The sequence below is a fragment of the Mustela nivalis genome (assembly GCF_964662115.1).
Source record: "Mustela nivalis genome assembly, chromosome: 8".
Lineage (NCBI taxonomy): Eukaryota > Metazoa > Chordata > Mammalia > Carnivora > Mustelidae > Mustela > Mustela nivalis.
Genome location: NC_139027.1, coordinates 67,279,619 through 67,303,652, shown reverse-complemented (window position 1 = coordinate 67,303,652; position 24,034 = coordinate 67,279,619). Strand labels below are relative to the sequence as shown.

At 36.5% G+C, this 24,034-nt stretch overlaps 1 protein-coding gene across 4 annotated transcripts in view; it reads right to left on the bottom strand.

Annotated features, from left to right (window-relative positions):
* The window catches only part of ASB3 (ankyrin repeat and SOCS box containing 3), a 105,786-nt gene that overhangs the window by 18,639 nt on the left and 63,113 nt on the right, over positions 1 to 24,034 (bottom strand). For 2 of the 4 annotated variants that reach the window (XM_082743610.1, XM_082743609.1), the window contains exons 4-8: positions 22,978 to 23,090; positions 22,251 to 22,386; positions 18,742 to 18,919; positions 15,866 to 16,063; positions 3,117 to 3,374 (exon numbers count right to left, since the gene is read on the bottom strand). In XM_082743610.1, coding sequence (XP_082599736.1) covers positions 3,117 to 3,374; positions 15,866 to 16,063; positions 18,742 to 18,919; positions 22,251 to 22,386; positions 22,978 to 23,090 — 883 coding nt within the window. Of the gene's footprint in view, positions 1 to 3,116; positions 3,381 to 15,865; positions 16,064 to 18,741; positions 18,920 to 22,250; positions 22,387 to 22,977; positions 23,091 to 24,034 lie in introns of all 4 variants that reach the window. The other 2 variants (XM_082743607.1, XM_082743608.1) reach the window with 1 other exon arrangement.

Here is a 24,034-nt window from a genome sequence, read left to right as displayed (position 1 = left end):
TAAAATATATATAAGTGGTATTCTCAGTCCAGATAGATGGAAGTTTTACAATTTACTTCAAAATAAATTGTAGCTTACTGGTTCTCAACTCTTTTCTGTCCTAACACACCCAATGAATAGAGCACACAGAAATATGATGAGAAATGTAAGACACATATTGTTTTTTTTCCCCCCTTTTATAGAGAGAGAGAGCATCACCCTGGGGGGGGGGGAAACATGGGGGGGCAGGTGGCAGAGGGATGAGAAGAGAGAGAGCATCTGAAGCAGGCTCCACACCCAGTCCAGAGTCCCCAGACTGCAACACAGGGATCAATCTCACATTCCTGAGATCATGACCTGAGCTGAAATCAAGAATTGGACCCTTAACCAACTAAGCCACCTAGGTACTCTATATAACACACAAATTTTTAAACAAACTATTCACATGGGGAGAGGGAGGATCCTGTATCAGGACTGGGGACTGGAAGAGTGTATTGTACAAAGCCTTCTGGGAGAATAAAGCTAAATAATTCCCTCTCCTTCCAGCAGCCTAGGTGATTGGCTGAGGAGGAAAGGAAAAGAGGCAATGTTTAGTTTTTTTCCCTGTATAGGTTCTTCCTAACTTAGGAATAGGAAGGAGCAAGAGAAGTTGGCACATAACCCTCCCAGGTTAGCCAAGGGATTAAGACAGCTGAAATTAAGTGATGTAACTATAGGGCCCATGTGGACACACAGGACTAAGGCGGCAGAGCACAGTGGTTAGAAAGACAGACTTGAACCACACTACAGGACAGCCTAGGTTCAAACCTAATCTCTAGCACTAACTAGCTATGTGAGCTTCAGCAAGTATGTTCAATACTCTGGGCCTCAACTTCCTTCTCTGTAAAACAAAGATAACAGTATCCACTGTATTCTATATTAAATGAGTTAATACAGTACCAAACTTAAAACAGTGCCTACTAAGTGTTGGTTAAAAAAAAATAAACCAGAAGTTAGTGTGAAGGCTGAAAGTAATGGACAAGTAGTATAGAGTCGAGTTAGTAGCTTCAGTGGAGGAACACAAAGAATACTGCTGAGAAGAAAGTAGGACCCATGAGGACAAGCACCTCATTGGGTGACAGAGAAATGCAGACATACTGTCAGGGCTGTCCATAGCTACCCCACATGCTGGCCTGGGTTTATAGCAGCAGTTGGAGAGTGAATCCTAGAAATCTGAGAGGCAACTGCTGTTAGCTGTCAGGAGCCCCAAACAACCATAAAATTCACTAAGCTAATAGTTAAGGGTACTTAAATGACTTTAGTCCATAGCTAGAGAGACCATTTCTTAGCAAGTGTTTCTATTTCAGTATGCATGCACATGTATGGGGGTTTGAGACAAATAAGCTGAAATCAAGAATTGGACCCTTAACCAACTAAGCCACCTAGGTACTCTATATAACACACAAATTTTTAAACAAACTATTCACATGGGGAGAGGGAGGATCCTGTATCAGGACTGGGGACTGGAAGAGTGTATTGTACAAAGCCTTCTGGGAGAATAAAGCTAAATAATTCAAATAACTTTTAAAGATCAGTGATTCCTCAATAAATTGTCAATAATCTTTATATTTCATTCAGTTATCTAAAACACAATGGATTTCTATGAAATTTTATTGAAAAGATATAGAGAGAATTGCAACAATGAGTATCTGACAAATGAATGGGTATTAGTCAGCCAGTGGGAAAGAAGTAAATACAAATAGGTATTCCACCTGTTGTAAAGCTATACACAAAAAAATAAAATGGGAATCAGAATGCATATCTCAACTTTGTTTTTACTTCTATGTTCCTCAAACAACCTACCAGAAAGCAGTTTTTCCTAATAAACATGATGAATACAGACGTGTTCATCATATGCAGGTGTAGAAGCCACCAAGAGAGTGGTTACACCAGCTTGCATTCCCACCAACAGTGTAGGAAGGTTCCCCTTTCTCCGCATCCTCGCCAACATCTGTCATTTCCTGACTTGTTAATTTTAGCCATTCTGACTGGTGTGAGGTGATATCTCATTGTGGTTTTGATTTGTATTTCCCTGATGCCAAGTGATATGGAGCACTTTTTCATGTGTCTGTTGGCCATCTGGATGTCTTCTTTGCAGAAATGTCTGTTCATGTCCTCTGCCCATTTCTTGATTGGATTATTTGTTCTTTGGGTGTTAAGTTTGCTAAGTTCTTTATAGATTTTGGACACTAGCCCTTTATCTGATATGTCGTTTGCAAATATCTTCTCCCATTCTGTCAGTTGTCTTTTGGTTTTGTTAACTGTTTCCTTTGCTGTGCAAAAGCTTCTGATCTTGATGAAATCCCAATAGTTCATTTTTGCCCTTGCTTCCCTTGCCTTTGGCGATGTTCCTAGGAAGAAGTTGCTGCGGCTGAGGTGGAAGAGGTTGCTGCCCGTGTTCTCCACAGGATTTTGATGAATTCCTTTCTCACACTGAGGTCCTTCATCCATTTTGAGTCTATTTTCATGTGTGGTGTAAGAAAATGTCCAATTTCATTTTTCTGCACGTGGCTGTCCAATTTTCCCAACACCATTTGTTGAAGAGACTTTTTTTTTTCCATTGGACATTCTTTCCTGCTTTGTCAAAGATTAGTGGACCATAGAGTTGAGGGTCTATTTCTGGGCTCTCTATTCTGTTCCATTGATCTATGCGTCTGTTTTTGTGCCAGTACCATACTGTGTTGATGAGATGACAGCTTTGTAATAGAGCTTGAAGTCCGGAATTGTGGTGCCACCAGCTTTAGCTTTCTTTTTCAATATTCCTTTGGCTATTCGAAGTCTTTTCTGGTTCCATGAGTTACAGACATTTTTAAGAGCATGAGAGATGGCCTAACTAGAAAAAATAGCCCTCTCCAAAGAATCCATCCTTCCCTACTCCCTTCCAGTCACCTCTTAATTTTTATTAGGACTCTTACATTCAATCTCACTATTAGGAATCCCGTACTTCTTCACTCTAACCTATGTACAAACATACACACACACAAACACACATACACACACACCCTTCTCCCAATATGGGAATCTTAAGAAATTGGGAGAAATTGAAGATAGTATATTCACTCAAAAAGGAAAAGTTTTACTATGGTAGGATTTCTTACCATGAGCTGCATAGTAGATTCAGAGGGTCAAATCCAGCGAGCAGGAGAGATGGCAACCATTCCCTATATTTCATCTGTGCTTTAATCGCATGACTTATAAATTCAGAAACATGGTTCCACGGTGCCAATGGACAACCTTTCTTCAAAAAGTAGCGAAATACTGAAAACTTCTCATACTTCAGGCAGTAGGCCAAATGAAGTTCATTTAGTTGGGCTCCATATTTCAAAAGAATATTCACAATTCCAAAAAATTCGCAGCTCCACCAGAAAGAAAGAGAGAAAGAAAGTTAGACTTTTATATTAAAAAATTCTTACAAATACTTAATTTGTAAAATAAATGGCAGATGGGATAGCAGAATGCTGTGACATGCGTCAGGAAGGAGAAACTTCCTCTGCCCTATGGTCCTTCTAGTTGGACTCAGAATCAAACTGACATGAGACAGATTAACAGGAGAAAATAAAATTTAATAGGTGTAAGTATGGAGAATCCATATAGACATGAAATTCCAAAGACAAGGAAGCAACATGACCCTTATAAGGAGCAGGATATGGGCCTGAGGATACAAAGGGAAAAGAGCTCATTAGCAGAAAGGTGAAATGAGGGGTTTGGAAAAATAAGGTTGCCCTATTATTCAGATTGAGTTCCCTAGGTAAAGGGAAGTCTCTGATAATAGTTCTCTTTCTGTTGCAGGCTCTCCTTTCCAATGTAAAGTTAGGCAGTTTCGGGAGAGGCAGAGAGCTTTTCTTGCATCTGCTGGGTTTTTACTACTTTTAACTCAAAACAATCTTTATGCTGAAGTGATACATTTCAGGGCCTCTCATCCTGCAACCCCTTCATGGGTCTAGTGAATTGAGATTAGGGTACCAGGGTAAAGGGAGTATTTTACCTTTTAATTAAAGATTTTAATTAAGTATTTATTTAAGTATATTACCCTCCTGCATGGTTTTTAATTTTCAACTATGAAGAGGTAGTGCCCTTAGAATTTAAAACATTCATATTAAGTAGATAATTTTTAAAATTATCATTGACAAATAGAAAACTCTTCTCAAACTGTGGTATTTTCATACAATTAAGTACTTACAACAAAATACTTAGAAGCAAAGTTTATTTTATTTATTTATTTTTTTAAGATTTTATTTATTTAGGGGCGCCTGGGTGGCTCAGTGGGTTAAAGCCTCTGCCTTCGGCTCGGGTCATGATCCCAGGGTAATGGGATCGAGCCCCAAATTGCATCAGGCTCTCTGCTCAGCAGGAAGCCTGCTTCCCTTCCTCCCTCTCTGTCTGCCTCTCTGACTGCCTCTCTACCTACTTGTGATCTCTGTCTGCCAAATAAATAAATAAAATCTTAAAAAAAAAAAGATTTTATTTATTTATTTGACAGAGAGTTCACAAGTAGGCAGAGAGGCAACGGACGGAGAGGCGGAAGCAGGCTCTCTGCTAAGCAGAGAGCCAGATATGGGGCTCGATCCCAGGACCCTGAGACTATGACCCGAGCCGAAGGCAGAGGCTTAACCCACTGAGCCACTCAGGAGCCCCAGAAGCAAAGTTTTTTTAAAAATGTCATCAATCCCTAAAAACAGAGGACTGACTCACTCTAGGAATTTCCAAGATACCATTTCCTTTAGCAAGAGTCTTAGTTAATTTCCCTTTTATTTTAAGTTTATAATGGTAAAAACAAGAAAAGCTTCTTTATGAACAAAAATTTAACTTAGTTTTATATTTCTGAATTAATCTTCTTTATCAAATACTTTTGTAGAATATAAGTATATCATTTTATATCTATTAAATTGGTTACTTTTATTTTTTTTTAAATGTATCATCCAATACTGGTAAGTTGTGGTGGTTGAACTGACTGAAAATAAGAGTAACCCTTTTCTGAGAAAGCTAACTGGGCAAGACGTATCAAAAGAGATATCATAGCAAAGTTATAAGAGGCACAGTCTCTGGAGCCAGCATGCTCAGCTTATTATCCATGGAACTCTGAACCAATTACTTCACCTTTTTGGCACACAAAACTAACACTATACAAGTATTTGTAAAATAAAATTATATGTATAGTATGTTACCATTAATAATTAATTAAAATTAATTAAAATAAAACAACAATTAAAATAAAACATAATAGGGGATACCTGGCTGACTCAGTCAATGGAACATGCAACTCTTGACCCCAGGGTCATGAGTTCAAGCCCCACGTTGGGTGTGGAGCTTACTTTAAGAAATAAATAAGTAGAGGGGCGCCTGGGTGGCTCAGTGGATTAAGCCGCTGCCTTCGGCTCAGGTCATGATCTCAGTGTCCTGGGATTGAGCCCCGCATCGGGCTCTCTGCTCAGCAGGGAGCCTGCTTCCCCCTCTGTCTCTGCCTGCCTCTCTGCCTACTTGTGCTCTCTCTCTCTGTCAAATAAAATAAATAAAATCTTTAAAAAAAAAAAAGAAAGAAATAAGTAGAATAGTAAAATAATAATAATAATAAGTAGAATAGAATAGAGTAAGTATAAATCTTGGGAATTTATCCAAGACAAAAAGAAATTATATCCTATTTGTACAACATTAACCATAGCACTATCTGTAACAGACTTCAAAAACAAAGAAATTACCTGTTTAACAACATAATAGTGGATAAGTACAAAATATGATACAGTCATCAAAAACTGCAATTCTGATGGCCCTGTGACCACATCTTAAAAAATATGCTTTAAGTTTAACTCTCTCAAAGCTTAGTAAATAACTATGTACACAACTGTGGAAGAAAATATGTAATAAAATCATTCTCTCAGGGTACTTGGGTGGCTCAATCAGCTTAGCACTTCCCTTGAGCTCAAGTCATGATCTCACAGTCCTGAAATGGAGCCTCGCATTGGGCTCTCTGCTCAGCGGGGAGTCTGCTTCACCCTCTCCTTCTCATTCTCTCTCTCCCTCCTTCCCTCTCACTCTTCTCTCCCTCAAGTAAATAAATTAAAACCTTAAAAAAAAAAATCATACTCCCTTTGCACATGGCATTAATGCTATATTAAACAACTATAAATACAAAAAATATTTTATTAATCACAATATCATGGAATTTAAGTAAATAAGAGCATAAAAATTATAGATAAAACAAATACAAAATGTTTAAGCCACTGTCATGTGAAACCAACTACTTCTGAGGATTTATGCATATAATTTGAAATCAAAATTTTAAAGCAGTAAACTTTAATAAGCAGTAAATAGCAACAAATAGTGGTAAACAAGTAAACTGTTACCTAATCTATGTGTATTTTTATAAATCCATGTCCTCTAATCTCCAGTTTGTGCTTTTCTTTAGTTAAAACCTTAAACAGTATCTGCTTTATTTTTAGTTATTTACATAGCAATTGGAAAAGAAAAACTGAGGGGCATTTGGGTGGCAGGGTCAGTTGAGCACCTGACCCTTGGTTTCAGCTCAGGTAGTGATCTCTGAGCTGATCCGAAGACTGAGCCCTTGATGGAGGCTCAGCATTGCATTCTGCACTCAGTGTGAGTCTGTGAGTCTGCTTGGGACTCTCTTTCTCTCCCTCTGCCCCTCCCCACTGTGGTCTTTCTCTCTCTCAAACAAATAAATAAATCTTTAAAAAAAAAATTAAAAGAAAAATCAATAATTCTAAAATTTTTTAAAAAGGATTTACCTGGGTGGCTCAGTGGGTTAAAGCCCCTGCCTTTGGCTCAGGTCATGATCCCAAGGTCCTGGGATCGAGCCCCACATGAGGCTCTCTGCTCAGCAGGGAGCCTGCTTCCCTTCTCTCTCTCTGCCTGTTTCTCTGCCTGCTTGTGATCTCTGTCAAATAAATAAATAAAATCTTAAAAAAAAAAGATTTATTTATTTGAGAGAGAGAAGAAGACAGAGAGATTGTGTGGTGGGGGCAGTGGGGATAGCAGGGGGAGAGGGTGAGAGTCTTGAGCAGACTCCACGCTGCAGGCAGAGCCCAACATGGGGCTGGATCTCACAGCCCTGAACTGAAAACAAGAATGGGATGCTCAACCATTTCTCCCACCCAAGCACCCCTCTAAAATTTCTTCATAAAAATTAAAACCTTTTTGCCTGCCTACCATGTTGCTATTTGTTCCTGATTTTAAGTCCATCATTCATATTACTGTTCTTGAAAATAGCCCTGTAGGTATATATTTTTTCCTTTGGTTCTTTTCAGATAAAAGAAGGCTGAGAGATTTGCTGGCAGCAGTCTTGCACTACAAAAAATGCTAAAGAATATACTTCTGATTGATGGCTCTAAACAGTTATCACCAATTTATTTCAACCACTTTGACCTCATTTGACTAGGCTCTCATTATTTTGCCTGCAGTTATTACTTGCTGATTCCACTATAGAACAGACAAGCTACACATGAACTGTTGAACGAGTTCCAATAAATATGTAGGTAAACTATGAGAAAACTGCCTCACTACAAGTGTGATATATAATTCTCAAGAAGCCTGGCAATTTTCAAGGCATGAGTGTTTACATGTGCATTTCAGGGACTGGTTGAATTCTTCCCTCAAGTGCTCTGAAGCCATCAACAGCTTAACCACAGATAACTTTAGCTCTTAATGATTTAGTTCTTGAAACACACTTTTGCTACAGAATACAAAGGTAAATGAGAATCCTAAATGCAAGCTATTAGAGTAAGTGCTACAGATGGGTTCCCTAGCCATTTTCTATTCAGAAAAAAACTATAAAACAAATAGTGACTTTCTCATTAAAATTTTAATATAGCACCCAGACATGTGGCTCCTGCTAAGAAAATTTTAAGAACAATGCCTAAAGATAAACCATTCATCTCTAAAATGTGGGAGGAACATACACACATATAATTCTTTAAAACAAGAAATTTTAATGAGTATTTATTCTATACTACGCACTATGTTAAATGTGTTACATGGGAAATTTGCCTTAATTCCCACAAGAACCCTAAGAAGTAAGTTATACTATTATCTCCATTCTAGACACAAAAACTGTGACGCTTAGTCACACAACTGGTAACTGGTAGAACTGGTATAATATCAAACCAAAATCTACCAGTGAGTATATACCAGTGAATCTACCAGTGAATACAGCAAATATATGAAATATTGCTTCTCTATTATGAAAACTGAATGCTTCATGAAATAGTTAAATCAAATTGAGGAATATTTTAAGGCCAGACCTATGTTTCCCAAAGTATGTTCCAAGGAACACAAGACCCTGAAAATGATCCATATGACTAAGGCTCCATGATGAAAATATTTGAGAAATCCTATACGGTATACAATGAGGTCAGAAAAGAGAGAACTATAGAATGAACTTATTTTTTAAAATAATGCTAGAAAAAAAAATAAATAAAGTATGCTAGTCACATTTTCAAATTAAATGCCAAAACACCTTCTTCAACCTCCAGACACATCTCAGAAGCAGTATTGTGTTTTTCCCCCCAAGAAGTATTTTTTGTTTAAGATTACTTATTTGAGAGAGGAGAGAGAGTATGAGAACAGGAGGAAGGGCAGAGGGAGAGGGAGAACCAAGATTCTGAACCAAGATCAAGAGTCGGACACTTAACTGACTGAGCCAACCACACACCCCAGAAGAATTTTCTTTAAAATTAAAGACATGGATCTGTAAAAAAGAAAATCATGGGCCCCACATGGCATCACCTGGGTTAAGGCCTCAAGTCAGTAAGCTAAGACTTAAAACATAACCTAACTGCAGTTTCAACTCCATAAGGAATGTGACCTTTAACCAGTCAACATGGAATTTCCTGGTCAATATTGGAAAATACTGAGGGACTTTTCCAACCCCTTAGGAGGCCAACGTTGTCTAAACAATGCATTCATTTCTTGATAGTCAGTTCCTGTCTCCTTTTTTTTATGCTCTCTCTTTGCCTTTAAAAACCTTTCTTTAGTCTAGTTCAGTGGTGATTCCCTCTACTGGCTAGACAGGATGCTGCCGGATTCATAAATTGTTTAATAAAGCCAATTAAGATCTTCAAATTTACTCAGTTGAGTTTTTTAACAGGTCCAATTGTTAATCTGAAAATAATTATGAAATAAATTAAATTAAATTAAATTTGGAGATTTTAAAATCTCCAAAAAGTCTTTAAACACAGGAACAAAAGTTCAGATCGTGGTCTCAGGGTTGTGAGATCAAGCCCCATATCGGGCTTTGTGCTCTACAGAAGTCTGTGTTTGCCCTGGATTCTTTTCCTCTCCCTCTGCCCTGTTTTCAGACTTCTCAAACTTGTGTAAACTCATTCTCTTCTTTAGAATTCATAGACATCACCATAAGAAAAATTCTTGGAAACCTTTCAGGAAAAAAACTTAGTGAACCTTGTTTAACTCTGTGTTTCCGAAACTTAATTAACTATAGAAACCCCTGTGTCCTATGTAATATCTATTAATGACCCACAGAATTAATATCCTACAAAAACACTTTGGAAAACCCAGCTCTAAACATCTTCCAATTATCAGCCTTGTGTTAGGACAAGAGCACACTCCTAAAAGGTTTATGTGACCACCTAGTACCACATTTATAGTCCCTTCTCTAACAAAACTACCATTTATATGGCAAATAATAAACATAAAATGAAGTGGATGATCATAAAACTTTGTCAGCATGCCCTGAGCTTTTGGGGAAGCTATTAAGAAAGCCTCAAATATATGTGTAAACCCAGAAACACAAGGAACTTATGAGCTTATCACATACCATTGAGCAACAATAGACCCTAGGGCTTAGATAATCTTTGGTGAAAATACAGATTACATGGAAATAAGCATGTTAAGTCCCCTAACACTTAAAACAAATTTTCTCTCAAACCCCAATGAAGAACTGGAAAACTCTTGAAAAGCCTATGAATTAAAAAGAAATAGTCCATCTTATTTAACATGAATATCAAGAGCTAACTGACACATTAAGAGAATGCATGTTATAAAATAGTGGAAATCAACAGATAATAGGAAGGTGAAGTTTAAAAACTAAAAAAACAATGCCTAGGCCTTATTTTTAGGGATTGTACCCTTTTTATCATTCTGGTCTTTGAAATTCAAAAATGTATACAGAAACATTATCCTGATAACAGAAGCACAGTAAAAGGAAATTCAACATAACAAGACTTATTTTAAACAATTAAAAACAGACAAACATCTTGATTATTTTATGTCCAATTAGCCAACAAAACATCTAACCAACTTATTGGCTGAATTATCAAAAGGTCACATAATAAGTTTTACTGAATGGCTCTCCGCTAACAGTTGAAAACAAAATGAAGACATTAGGTCCTGTCAGGTGTACCCATGTGTGATATGATGATGAGATTGGACACAATTTCTATAAAACTAATGTGATAACAATGATCAGTATCAATTAAAAAGACAAAAATCTAGTCAGTTAAGCCATGATCATGTTCTACAATCATCTATAAAAGGCAATAACGCTTGCTCAAATTGTACTGAAATGTTTACGTTTCCCTAGTTCTTCACCCATTCATTAAAAGAAGTCTTTTTCTTATATCTTCTCATTTGAATTGAATTACTTAACCATGCTTTTGAAAGATGCTTTCATGTCACTGCAGCTGTTAACTTCTTAGCCCCAAAGAACAAGACTGCTTTTTATACAGTGACGGAGGAGACACCTTTCCATCATTCCTAACTGTGGTGAGAAGAGCTAAAGATCATTGCTTCAAATAGAAATTTATCCTCTCTCAAAGGGATAAAGAACAAAAATGTTTAGAATCCTGAGCTAAAAAGTTAACTTGGCTGAATAAAACATAAAACAATAAAGAAAGGAAAACTTAAGGGGCACCTGGGTGGCTCAGTGGGTTAAACCTCTGCCTTTGGCTCGGGTCATGATCCCAGGGTCCTGGGATCAAGTCCCGCACCGGGCTCTCTGCTCAGCGGGGAGCCTGCTTCCTCCTCTCTCTGCCTGCCTCTCTGCCTACTTGTGATCTCTCTCTGTCAAATAAATAAATAAATAAATTCTTTAAAAAATAAAAAAACAACAATAAAGAAAGGAAAACTTAAGGGGTGCCTGGGTGACTCAGTGGGTTAAGCCTCTGCCTTCAGCTCTGGTCATGATCTCAGGGTCCTGGGATCGAGCACTGCATCGGGCTCTCTGCTTAGCAGGGAGCTTGCTTCCTCTCTCTTTGCCTGACTCTCTGCCTACTTGTGATCTCTCTCTCTCTCTGTCAAATAAATAAATAAAATCTTTAAAAAAATAAAAAAAGGAAAACTTAAAACCCAGAGCCATTATTTATATTTATTATTTTCATCACCTTTTAATATTCATTGGACTATTCATAAAAGCAGATGAAAACTTACTGAAACACAACAGGCCAAAAGTGCAAGGGCCACAAATACTAAATTTCTCAGAGAAATGCTAAAAACTATCAAAAAACACACAAATGCAAAAAACAAACTAAAATTATAAGAACATATGGTTGCCATAAAAATAAAATTTCAAAACTTATCACCACTAAACCTAGATCATTATCTTACCAAATCTCTGAAAATTTGAATATTTAATAATAATTAATTTCAGAAAACAGAGTCTTCCAAGTTAACTCAAATTCTTATTAATAGTCGATAAATGGAGTAAAGGAAACTCATATATTGTTTTATTATGGAACAAAAGCATATAATAGTTATTTTAAATGAAAATTATATTCAATTATCCTGGCTTTTTAAATGGTAACTTAAATTGTTTTAATTAATTTTTAAGTGTGTGACTATAGAGAATCCAAATCTTTTTTTCTTTTTTTCCTTTTAAGTGATCTCTACATGCAACATGGGGCTTGAGCTCATGACCTTGAGATCAAGAGTAGCACATTCTTCCATCTGAGCAGCCAGGTGCCCCTGAGAATCCAAATTTTAAGATGCTATACTTGCTAAAAGAAATAACAGATTAACAAATTCTCCTATTTTGATTTTTTCCTCCAGACACCTGGCTATTTTACCCTCTTCATATACTAAAACAAAACCTACTGCTTGATCAGCAAAGTTTTATATGGAATTCCAAAATAATCAAATGATTCTCACATTGCATGTACAGTGATTGACATGTAAACTAAGAGCAGGCATTTATTAGCTAATATAAATGTACAGATTTTAAAGTTTAATTGATATTGTTTTCTAGATAAAAGGAAGATGGCAGGGAGAAAAAAATTAGCCTTAGTATTTTTTTATTATGTGCCCAGAATAATGCAATGTACTATACTTAAGTCAACTCTTTCATATACACACATTAAATGTGAGCATAGGTGATTATGATGCTACTATCGCTTAGATTTAGTCCTTTCTGAAAGGCTTCCCTTTCAGTTAAATTCCCCACAAAGCAGGTAATAATGGCAAAGATGTCTCAAAATTAATCTATTGCAATGGATCTCAGTCAAACAAATGAAAAGTAGAAAGACTAGGAGAATGTACCCTCATAAAATAGGTATTTTGATGTTTTAAGCTTTTCCCCATAGGCTAACAAGTAATATCTTCGAGTGACTTTTCTCACTGAAAAACCTACCTTGCTAATTAAGAACACATTTGGTCCAATTACAAGTTCCCACAAGGGAGAGGAAAAAAAAAAAAATAGCTGATAAGCCCTTTTAAAGCCACCAAACCAGATTTCAGTTGTGGTCTAGAGGGTTACTTCACAGAGCAAAATTGCCATGAGTAGCAAAAATCAAGCTTGTTAGCCCATGTTTATGACCAAGGACCACTGTATAGCACACTGCTGCTGCTTTACCTTCAGTTTTCAGCCATATGATTATTTTTGAGCACACTTTTTGTTACTGTTTTTTGGCTTCATCCTTTATCGATCTACTGAGCTTCCTAAATCCATAATTGTGTATTTTTTATCAAATGCTGGGAAGCTTTTGGCTATTACGAGTTCATATAATTTTCCTGCAACAATCTCTTTTTCTTCTTCTGGACTCTAATGATATCAACGTTAACCTGCTGATACTGTCCCACAGGACACTGAGGCTCTGTCCTTTTTTATTTCTCCCAATTTTTCTCTCTGTTCTTCTCTTTGGATAATTTCTATTGGCTTATCATCAAGTTAACATCAGTTCCATTCCGCTATGCAGCCCATTCAGAGAAATTTTCATTTCAGATATTATATTTTCCAGTTATAAAATCTCCACATGGTTCCTCTTTTACAGTTTTTATTTCTCACTTGAGAATTTCTATCTTTCATTTATTTCAAGTATGTTTACCTTAAATAGCACATTATAACAGCTGTTTTCAATTACTTGACATTTCCAAAAGCTGAATTATCTCAGGTTTGACACCTGTTAATTCTTTTCCCTTGAGAACTGGGCATAGTTTATTGGTTCCTCACATGACAAGTAATTTTAGACTATATCCTAGATATTGTGATGTTACTGTTGTATAGGTTCTGTGTCCTATATTAGTCCTTTGAAGAATACTGATTTTAACTTGTTTATTTTAGCAGGCATATAACCTAGTAAGTTCAGACTACAATTTGTTTCACCTTCCACAGACTGTAGTTGCAATGTCAATTCAGTTCTCAAAGCCTTTATTATGCCATTTTGGGTCTGGTCCCATCAAATGTGCCATTAAGGGGTTACTCTGAGACTTGGGTGACAGTTTAAATCTTGTGTTCAGCAATCTGGGCCTGTCATTCAAAGCTTGGAGTGACCTTGGGACTTATGCAGATGCATACCGAGAATCAGAGAGAACCCTTCTCCAGCTCTCTCTTCTCCAGAATTCCCCTCACACTCTCTGTCCCATAAGGCTCAATTTACCTGATTCTTCAGGCAGAAAAACTTTATTTTAAGGTGTTTCAGGGTTAACACACCACTATGTCATATGGTTTAATTCAAACGACACTTAGAAGCTGATGAGGGATGAGCTTAGCTGCTCTTCCTCCAGAAGGTAAACTGAAGGCCAGAGAAGACTATCATCATATTGGACAAACACATAAAAACTATGCAAAACCATTATATTCCAATATAATTTTTTACAAGTTCAATTCTGACCTAATAATAAAATATAATGGACTTAGATACATATAAAGAAAAGAAAGACAACTGAAACAACTAAAGTTACCCATGCAGCCCTACTGAAGAAAAACTAGAAGTGTTTAGAAAGATAAAACTTGATGGGATACACAACACACTACTATGAAATCATGAAAGTAATAATGCATAAAGTAGGTCCCAGATACTCAGATTCACCCAGGCCCCAAATATTCAGACTACAATATATACCTGGAAGCTTGCATTCAGAATAAATAAGATTAACTACTATTTTACACAGCAAATGTTTAAAAATGGTAGACTGAAAAGCTTGGAAAATAATTTTTTTTTTTTTAGAAAATAAATTTTTGATAGACATTTCAATTAAATAGTGGTGAGCTGTCCATAATAGTGAATTCAGGAGAGCCAATGAAATTTGGGGCATGCCTACAACCTCTTCTGTATCATTAAAAACAAGAATGTCGGGGTGCCTGGGTGGCTCTGTGGGTTAAGCCTCTGCCTTTGGCTCGGGTCATGATCTCAGGTTCCTGGGGTAGAGCCCCGCAGGGCTCTCTGCTCAGCAGGAGGCCTGCTTCCCCCTCTCTCTCTCTCTGCCTGCCTCTCTACCTACTTGGGATCTCTCTCTAATACATAAATAAAATCTTAAAAAAAAAAAAAAACAAGATTGTCTATCTGCACAACTTATTCCATTAATGTATGGACCCTACATATTACTCTATGGTTTTTCTTGCACTTGGCTTCATTCTTACTATCTATTTTAAAACCTCAGGAGTCTGACAGACAAGTACTGGCCAGAAGCTAATAAAACAGCAGTAATTCTTCATTTATTCTACTTCACAGGATCATAGAAGATTAGCAGAACAAATATTTTAAGACTTTTTAATTACCCTACTCACATAAAGAAATGCCACATACTAAATACATTAAAAGTACAATAATATTTACAAAACTAAAGTTTCATTTTTAGGCTAATAACAAGTCTTAAAAATTTCAAATGGTTAAAAAAAAAAACTGAAATAAAATCAATGCCTTACTTGATAAAGTCATTTTAAATTCTTTTTTCATCCCCCAGCTTTATTAAAGTATTACTGACAGAAAAGATTTTATTTAAAACATACAACATAATAATCTCATAAATATACACACTGTGAAAGGATTCCCTCCACAAAGAATTAACACATCCATCATGTCACGTTTATCATTTTCTTTTTTTAGTGAGAAAATTTAAATTCTACTCTGTTAGCAAATTTCAATTATATAATACAATGTTATCAACTATAGTCACCATGTTATACATTAGATCCTCAGGCCTTACTCATCATACAACTAATGTTTATCTTAATTTTTGAATTGTTTTGAAAACCAAGAATTAGCAAAGAAATCCTGCATTTACTTTATTTTTTTAATATTTTAATTTTAAGTAGTCTCTAGACCCAACGTGAGGCTTAAACCTACAATCCTGAGATCAAGAGTTGTATGCTCCACCAACTGAGCCAGCCAGGTGCCCACCCTGCATTTACTTTAATACACTGAAAATATTCTCTAAAGTGGCTACAATGAAAATATAATCCAGGTCTAAAAAGAGAAGAGAAAAATATCTCTGACGTTATCACTTCATTTTCACAATACTTTGATGGAACAAAGTACATCACAGAGGGTTATTTATTTGTTAAGTCAACAATTTAGCATATGAGATATTAAGTTTCATCATAAAAGAAAATCACTTGGAAATACTTCTCCATACAAAAAAGAATAAAAACAACAAATATACATACTCCTTTTGGAAAGCCATACACATGGGAGAACTGAATCCAAAGACGAGGCACATCTGGGCTTCTGGGCTGTAGCCATGCTGGAGTAACATTTCTAGGCACTCCTCATGCCCTCCAAATACTGCTGAGTAAACAGGACTCACTTTGTCTGGCCCAGTGTCACAAACCCGGTTGGTAAGTGGTATTAACAAGTCCAAGATTCTGTAACAACACAAATTCAGGAGCATTTAATGTTTTTACACATACATGAGTGCAGGCAACATTTCTATAGCACATATTTTAAGAGTCACCCACTGATTGATGTAAAGTCTTTGTCTTCTACCTACATTAATTACAGGCTGTACACTCCAAAATGTTACCCTTACTGCTTTATACAAAAGTCCTTACATCTATCTAAAACAGAATTTAATCTTTTTACCATAAGTAAATATGAAACAGGCTATACTTTTTTTTCCACTATTTATCTTGTCAGCACCATCACCCTACTCTTCCCAATTCAAATTTTGTTAGCTATTTTAGGATCTAATAATTAAAAACTTCATTATACCATATATGAACTTATATCAAGAAAATAATTTCCTTTCTTTTTTTAAAATAAACTTCTCTTTTTTAAAATAAACTAAAATCTTATTTTTCTAATTAGTAAGAATTTTTAAGTACGGTGAGTGCCATGAAATGAACAGTATTTTCATAAGGGAGAAATAAGAATTCTTTTTTTTTTTAAGATTTTATTTATTTCTTTGAGAGAGAGCACAAGCAAGTGAGGGAACAAGGGCGGGGAGGGATTGGGCACAAGCAGGGGGAGGCAGAGGTGCAGAGGGAGAGGGAGAAGCAGATTCCCCACTGAGTAGGGAGCCCAATGTGGAGCTCCATTCCAAGACCCTGAGATGATGACCTGAGCCAAAGCCAGATGCTTAACTGACTAAGCCCACCAGGTGCCCCAAGAAATAAAAATTGTTGCTAAAATATTCTATTCTCTGAAAAGAATATGAGCTCTTTATTTTTTATTATTATTTTTTAAGTTTGTTTATTTTTTTGTCAGAGAGAGAGACAGCAAGAGAGGGAATACAAACAGGGGGAATGGGAGAGGGAGAAGCAGGCTCCCCACTGAGCAGGAAGCCTAATGTGGGGCTTGACCCCAGGACCCTAGGATCATGACTTGAACTAAAGGCAGACGCCTAAGGACTGAGCCACCAAGGCGCCCCAGAATATGAGCTCTTTAAACACTGACGTAGATTTCTAGAGAAACTGGTAGCTAAATAGAGGAACTTCTTAAGAAAATAATTAAAACCTAAGTCCTTAGATTATTTGTAAACCTACCTCCAGGATTCAGCTAGAAAGGAAGAACTAGTCTACTCTTCTAAAATTAAAAATAAAACTGTAGGGATAAGGTCAGCCATGAAATCCCCCCTTTCTGGGAAAAGAAAGGCAGGGCTACTCCAAAGCTCCTTTCTTTTTGTAATGTAGGCTTAAGATGTTAACATTTAAGTAGAAATTAATACTCACAGAAGGGGTTATATTAGAAAACTGTAATGACAAACAGAATTCCCAAAATTGAGGGCAAATCCCAAGTGGGTTTTGGTATCAATTTAAAGATCCCAGTATAATTGTACCTAACACTTAGGTTTAAATAAATCAAGAATTTTAAGAAAAAATACCTAACCTTAAAACCCAAGTATTCTGTTAAAATAAATAACCTGTTTAATGTCCCTTAATAAATGTGTTTAATTTTTAAAAATGGGTTGGAAAAATTATACAAGGTGCAAAAATACTTACAAATACCTTTGAGGAAATAGTAAAATATCGTGCCACCTTGTGGCATAATAACCAAATTACAGAATTTGTTTTCCTACTATGTAATCACACTAAAGTAATGATAATTTCCACTACTACTTTTTAAATTAAATAACAGTAACAACTATAAAACTATTATTTTAGAATTACAACTCTAAAGACTTTAGGTATATATTTTTTAAAAGTATTCATTGTCAATTTATGTTAAGATGGGCTAACCAAATTCTCATAGGTATAACCAGGTTATTAGCTTCTAAGATTCCTGGAACCCCCAATTTCAAAGAGTTCCAATTTCTTTAAGTCTTCCTCTCTCCAGAAAATAGCAAAAATTCCATAAGAACTTCTGGCTAAGAAAGAAGAGTAACAGAAGCAAGGAAGAGTACCAAGCTGGACTTGAGATTATAAAGGGAAGTCTAGTCAAAGGATTCAAAATGGAGAGAACTACCCAGCTCACATAAAAGAAAGACTCGACCTAAAAGGGGTTACAAATTCAAAAGCTTTCTGGGGTCAGGGAGGTTATCATAAGTAAGTTGAATAAGGTCTTCAGATCGCTAACTAAGGACACATGGGATAAAACCAGAGCAGAGTAGGAGAGCATGGCCACAGCGTGAGAAACCAGAGGAAAGAGCTAAACACCTGGAGGATGCCCCGGAACTCTGTCTCTAGCCACTCTGCTCACACTAGGAAAGTCCAAGACTAAGAGGAGCTCAGGATGGCAGAGGGGACAGATACAGGGGTGGATCTAGTCATACAGTAGGTTAGCAGAGAAGGCAATACCAAGGATTCTGCCTAGAAATAAAGGGTTTGGCCCAGAAAATTTATTCCTTATTACCTTTTTTTTTTTTTTTAAGATTTTATTTATTTATTTGACAGAGAGAGGGATCACAAGTAGGCAGAGAGGTAAGTTGGGGGGGTGGGGAGCAGGTTCCCCGCTGAGCAGAGAGCCCAATGTGGGGCTCAATCCCAGGACCCTGAGATCATGACCTGAGCCAAAGGCAGAGGCTTAACCCACTGAGCCACCCAGGCACCCGTCCTTATTGCCTTTTGATTATGAGACCATTTTTATTTTCTGTTTTAATACTTACTTCGTATGGCCCATTTGTGCAGCTGCATGAATAGGTAACTGCCAATTGTCCTCATTACAGTAAAGATCAGGATCTGCCCCACTGGACAGCAAAAGCTCCACACATTCTGTGTGGCCCTCTTGAGCAGCAATGAACAAGGGAGTAGCTTTGTCCAATGCTTGACAATTGACATTTGCACCTAATACAAAATACAACATTTAACAGACAATCCTAATTCATGGGGGGAAAAAGGGTGATGATTAACATAAATTTCAAAACAGCTGTCTTAAAAGGGCTTTAGAGTACAATAGTTTTTCCAATCCCAGTGGATATTGCTGTATAAACATACTGATTTTCCACATTTGCTGGTAATCATTTAAATTGTTTTCACTTTTATGTTAACAAGAAAACAAGTGATTAGTACTTTAGAATTCATTTTTAAGCTAAAACAAAAATCTTATTCAATGAAGGATTCAATTCATTCCAATCTGTCCTCCAGCAAGCACTCTGTGGGCCCAATAAGTAATCACTGAAAAACAAAAAATGCAAACCAACAAATATGGAATGTCTGATTATTACAGAAAAAGATAAATACCTAAGTTATAAGAATTAATAGATGCCATTAATCAATTCAGGCTAAGATTTATGAAAAAAATTCCTGTAGATTATGATACACCTTGGGGCTATGCCTTAAAACTAACGTTGACTAGGGACACCTGGGTGGCTCAATCCTTTAAGTGTCTGCCATCAGCTCAGGTCATGATCCCAGAGCACTGGGATCTAGTCTCTCATCTGCTTCCTTGCTCAGTGGGGAGCCTGGTTTTCCCTCTGGCTCCTGCTCCCCCTCCTTGTGTTCACCCTAACAAATAAATAAATAAAATCTTTTAAAAAAATAAAAGCAAAACAAAAAAACAATGGGGTGCCTGGGTGGCTCAGTGGGTTAAGCCTCTGCCTTCAGCTCAGGTCATGATCTCAGGGTCCTGGGATCCAGCCCCATATCTGGCTCTCTGCTCAGGAGGGAGCCTGCTTCCCCTCTCTCTCTGCCTGCTTCTCTGCCTACTTGTGATTTCTCTGTCAAATAAATAAAATCTTAAAAAAAAAAAAAAACCCTAATTTTGACTATACTCTTCATTAAGTCCCTTTTTTGGGGACCACTCCATGATAAAACCTTATAATGAAATGAAAAATGTCTATTTAAATGGGTTTCTGAGCTGATTTTTCAAGAGCAAAAACTAATCAATTGTTTAAATGCCAGGGCATTAAGATGTAAAAAAGCTGAAAGTGACCTCACTTTTTAGGAAGGTTTTAAAAATAGCAAATCTCCCCCAATTTTTCTCATTGACAAACAGCATGTTAAGTATGCTAAGTATGGTGTTAGTACATGATTGTGAGAATTTTTAAATTTCTGGAATATGTCTCAGAGGAAAAGTTTTCTTCATCTCAAGGAAAAAAAAAATCTTTTTGAAAGAATGTTCCATAAATGCACCTGGAATAAACCACAGGCCTAACTTAAGCTAAACTATGCAAAACATAAATACTAAGTTAAAGGGTGCACGGAACGTCGGAAATTCCAACTGGACACCTAACACATCCAGACAAGTAGAATGTTCTTGACCTATACAAGGGAGATGCTTCATCTATTGAAAGCTTCAGAAAGAGGGGAACACTAATCACTGAGAAAAGATTAAGCTGAGAAAAAAATTTACTTAAGTTTCCTTTTTAAGCACTACTTCATTTTGACTGACAATTTCAAATTATCAAAAAGAATACAGAACCAGGTCCTATAAAATTATAGGTAGAAAAAGTCAGAAAAATGACAGATAATTTACTAAAAGAAAAATCATTTTAGTTAGAAACATATATAGCTACATTATAAACATACCTACATACTTTTTCGATTTGCTTTTCATAACTATTCGGAGAGGAGAGGGGGAAAAAAGGAACAAAGCAAAACAAAACAGGTACCTAGCATTCTGGGAGACATGCTAGGCATAGAGATAGTCATTAAGGTGCAGTTTAACCAATTTTTTTTTCTTTTTTTAATGATTTTATTTATTTATTTGACAAAGAAATAGAGAGAGCACAGGTAGGCAGAGCAGCAGTCAGAGGGAGAGGGAGAAGCAGGCTCCCCACCAAGCAGGGAGCCCAAAGCAGGGTTTGATCCCAGGACCCCAGGATCATGACCTTGGCCAAAGGCAGACACTTAACCAAATGAACCACCCAGGTGCCCCATAACCCGTTTTATTCTAAATATTAGTTGCACACTAATAATTGGAACGTATAGGACTGGAAGCCATAAAATAAACTGGGACAGCACCAGGAAGGTACCACATAAAGAAGAGAAGTCACATGAGAAGACCTGATTCCAAGCCCTGATTCTGCCAGTAAATATTTTCTACATCTTTGGCAAGGCATTTAAATCAGGGTCTGGGATTCTTAATCTAAAAAAATACATGTTTAAATAATTGATTCTGGAGATTTCCACTCAACTCTAAGATTTACAGACTCAATATTTCTAACAATATCTTAATTTGGCATTTAATATTTTCTTTCTTCCAAACTTCAATTTGAGCATTTGAAGGTTTGTAAGCAGAAAGCAGATAAGCAAATAAGAAAATGTGTGCTTTCTCTGTTTTGTATATTTGGAGGTAACTTTTTTAAAAGTAGGCTCCAAACCTGCAACACAGCTCTTGAACTCATGACCCTGAGATCAAGAACTGAGCTGAGATCAAGAGTCAGAGGCTTAACCAACTGAGCCACCCAAGTGCCCCTTGGAGGTAATTCTTTAAAAACGTAAGTATTATTATAGACATATATAAAAAGCCTAGGTATTAATTTTTTTTTTTAACCTGGTGGCAAATCTGATATATTTCCCTTTAGCTCTTAACTATCCATGCTTCATGAGGTTAGTACTGTGAGCCCATACAGTGTTTGAAGATATCTAAAAGCCCTTACATAACAAACATTTCTGGTCACAAAAATATCATACAGCATAAGAATGCCGCCTCAACATCATCTTTTCCCACAATGCTGAATGTGTGATAATTGTCAGAGAGAAACCATTAGCAGGTTTATGTTGCTACGAACATAATAAAGGGGAAACATGCTTTCAAATAAACCCATTTAAATAATCACACAATTTATCAAAACATACAACCCAAAGGCTTAATATATAAAATAACTATCTAATAAATCAATTAAGCTTATCTAGTCTCGTGCCCTAGAAAGCTGGAACTCCTCAGGTCCCCTAAGCAAGAACAGACCCATCATTCAACTTGCCAATAAACCTGCTTTAGGGATAGATCATTATGTTCCTCCTCAGATAAATTAGTAGCTGTGCATCACATTATGTTAGTAATAGTTAGTAACCAAGCTTATAAATCCACTTCTATGTAATCTTATTTACCACTAACATAAAACCATAAATTTCATAACCTGATCTATATCTGCTCAAGAATTATACTTCCTAGGAAGATACACAGTTGAAACTCAAGATCTTAACAGTGCAAAGGCTAATGGATTAATCTTACCCGATGAAATAAGTATGCTCAAGCTTTCTAGCTTGCCATACTGAGCAGCCACAAATAAAGGTGTGATTCCAAAGTCATCCTGGCATTCCTTGTTTGCTCCTTTTTTAAGAAGCAATTTTATGATCTCAGCATTTTCCTAAAGCACAGATTCATATTTTAAATAGGAGAAAACAAAGAAAATAGAAGGTGTCTCTATTCTTATTGCTGTGTTTTGGGGTTTTTTAAATCCTCACTAAAGGAAAACTTTTTTTAAGTGTATGGTTCAATGAGAAGGAAGTACTAAACAATCAGATTATTCTATACCTTTAGCTAGCCCATTAAACATAAATAGATGAAACATTGATCTCTAAGAGTCATAATCCTTTTAAAGCCTACAAAACTAGTTTGCTAGCCCAAACACTAAGGAGTTACCAGTTTCTAAACACACTGCTATAAATAAAATAAGCCCTGTTCCTTATCAATTTATATCCCAAATATTCTGATGGTCTCTTAACTATGCTATCAACATATGAAAAACCTAGATAATCCCTGAAGCCCAAAGCTGCTGGAACTACCAGAGCAGTTGGCTTATTCAGAATGATCATTAGCATTTAGACTGCCTTTTCTGTACTGCACTAACCATCATAAATCACAGGCAAGTAGGAAGCAAAAACTGTATAGAACTGTCATTTTAAAAGGGTAAAACACATAATTTACATGGAAATGAAATAATAAATTCAGAGGTTACCTGAAAAGTAGCCTGGTGCAAAGCGTTCCATCCACACATAGAATGGGATCCATTAACATTTGCTCCATGTCGAAGCAAAAGCCTTAACACATCTATCTGTCCATTTTCAACAGCTGCAATACAGCAGTCAAAACAATTATTGTCAGTACAAAGGCATGTTTGTAGGACTGGACACTTTGGTGATGTTCTCATCACTTATTCACCCCGGAACTCACAATGCTCTGATCATTCCTATCAGGAAATCAAAACACATACTCCCTATACAATCCCAAAACATTTATCACAATTATCTTAGCCCAGGCCTATTAACATATACTATCGTTCTGTGGACAAACAAAATTATTTTCAAACCTATTTAAAAGACACAGACGAAATGGAAACAAGAGGCATACATTTATTCTCTCTGCTAATAAAGACAGTGTTTCTGTTTTGTTAAAAATGCAAGTGGGAGAGAGGGGTGAAAGCCTCAGAAAAAAACAGAAACAGTCTCCAAAGGATTGAGAATTTTGCTGATTATCTGACCACAAATAACAATAGTCACCGTCAACCTGAAAAAGCAACACTACAAGTTTTGCATTGTAGAGATTTTTTGCCATCACAGACAATCATTGTTAAGATGCCGTTTTTCTATCAGTCAATGAAAACATAGTAAAACTCTTGTTTATTTGAAAAGAAGACTCCACATAACCTGAAGAGTGTTATGAAAGAGTGGCATACCACTTACCTACAGTAACTGAAACTAATGGATCCTAACATGCTGCTAACCTAGATCCTTGAAAGAAGAGTTCGCAGGCCCACAGACACCTAAAAATCCTTTACCCTTTATACTAATTTCACCAAATTATTCCTTCTTTTATGCATCTAATTTAACATGAGCCAAAGATAGGTGTTACCTAATATCAGGTAAATACAACAATTTATAAATCTTACCTTGTGAGGAAGAACATAGGTATGATGTTACTAAGTTGATACAACACACAAGTGGGACTAAACTTCCCAGAATGTTATCTACTACAAAACTGTGCATTGAAGGTGCCACTGGTTCTGGAGGACTCAG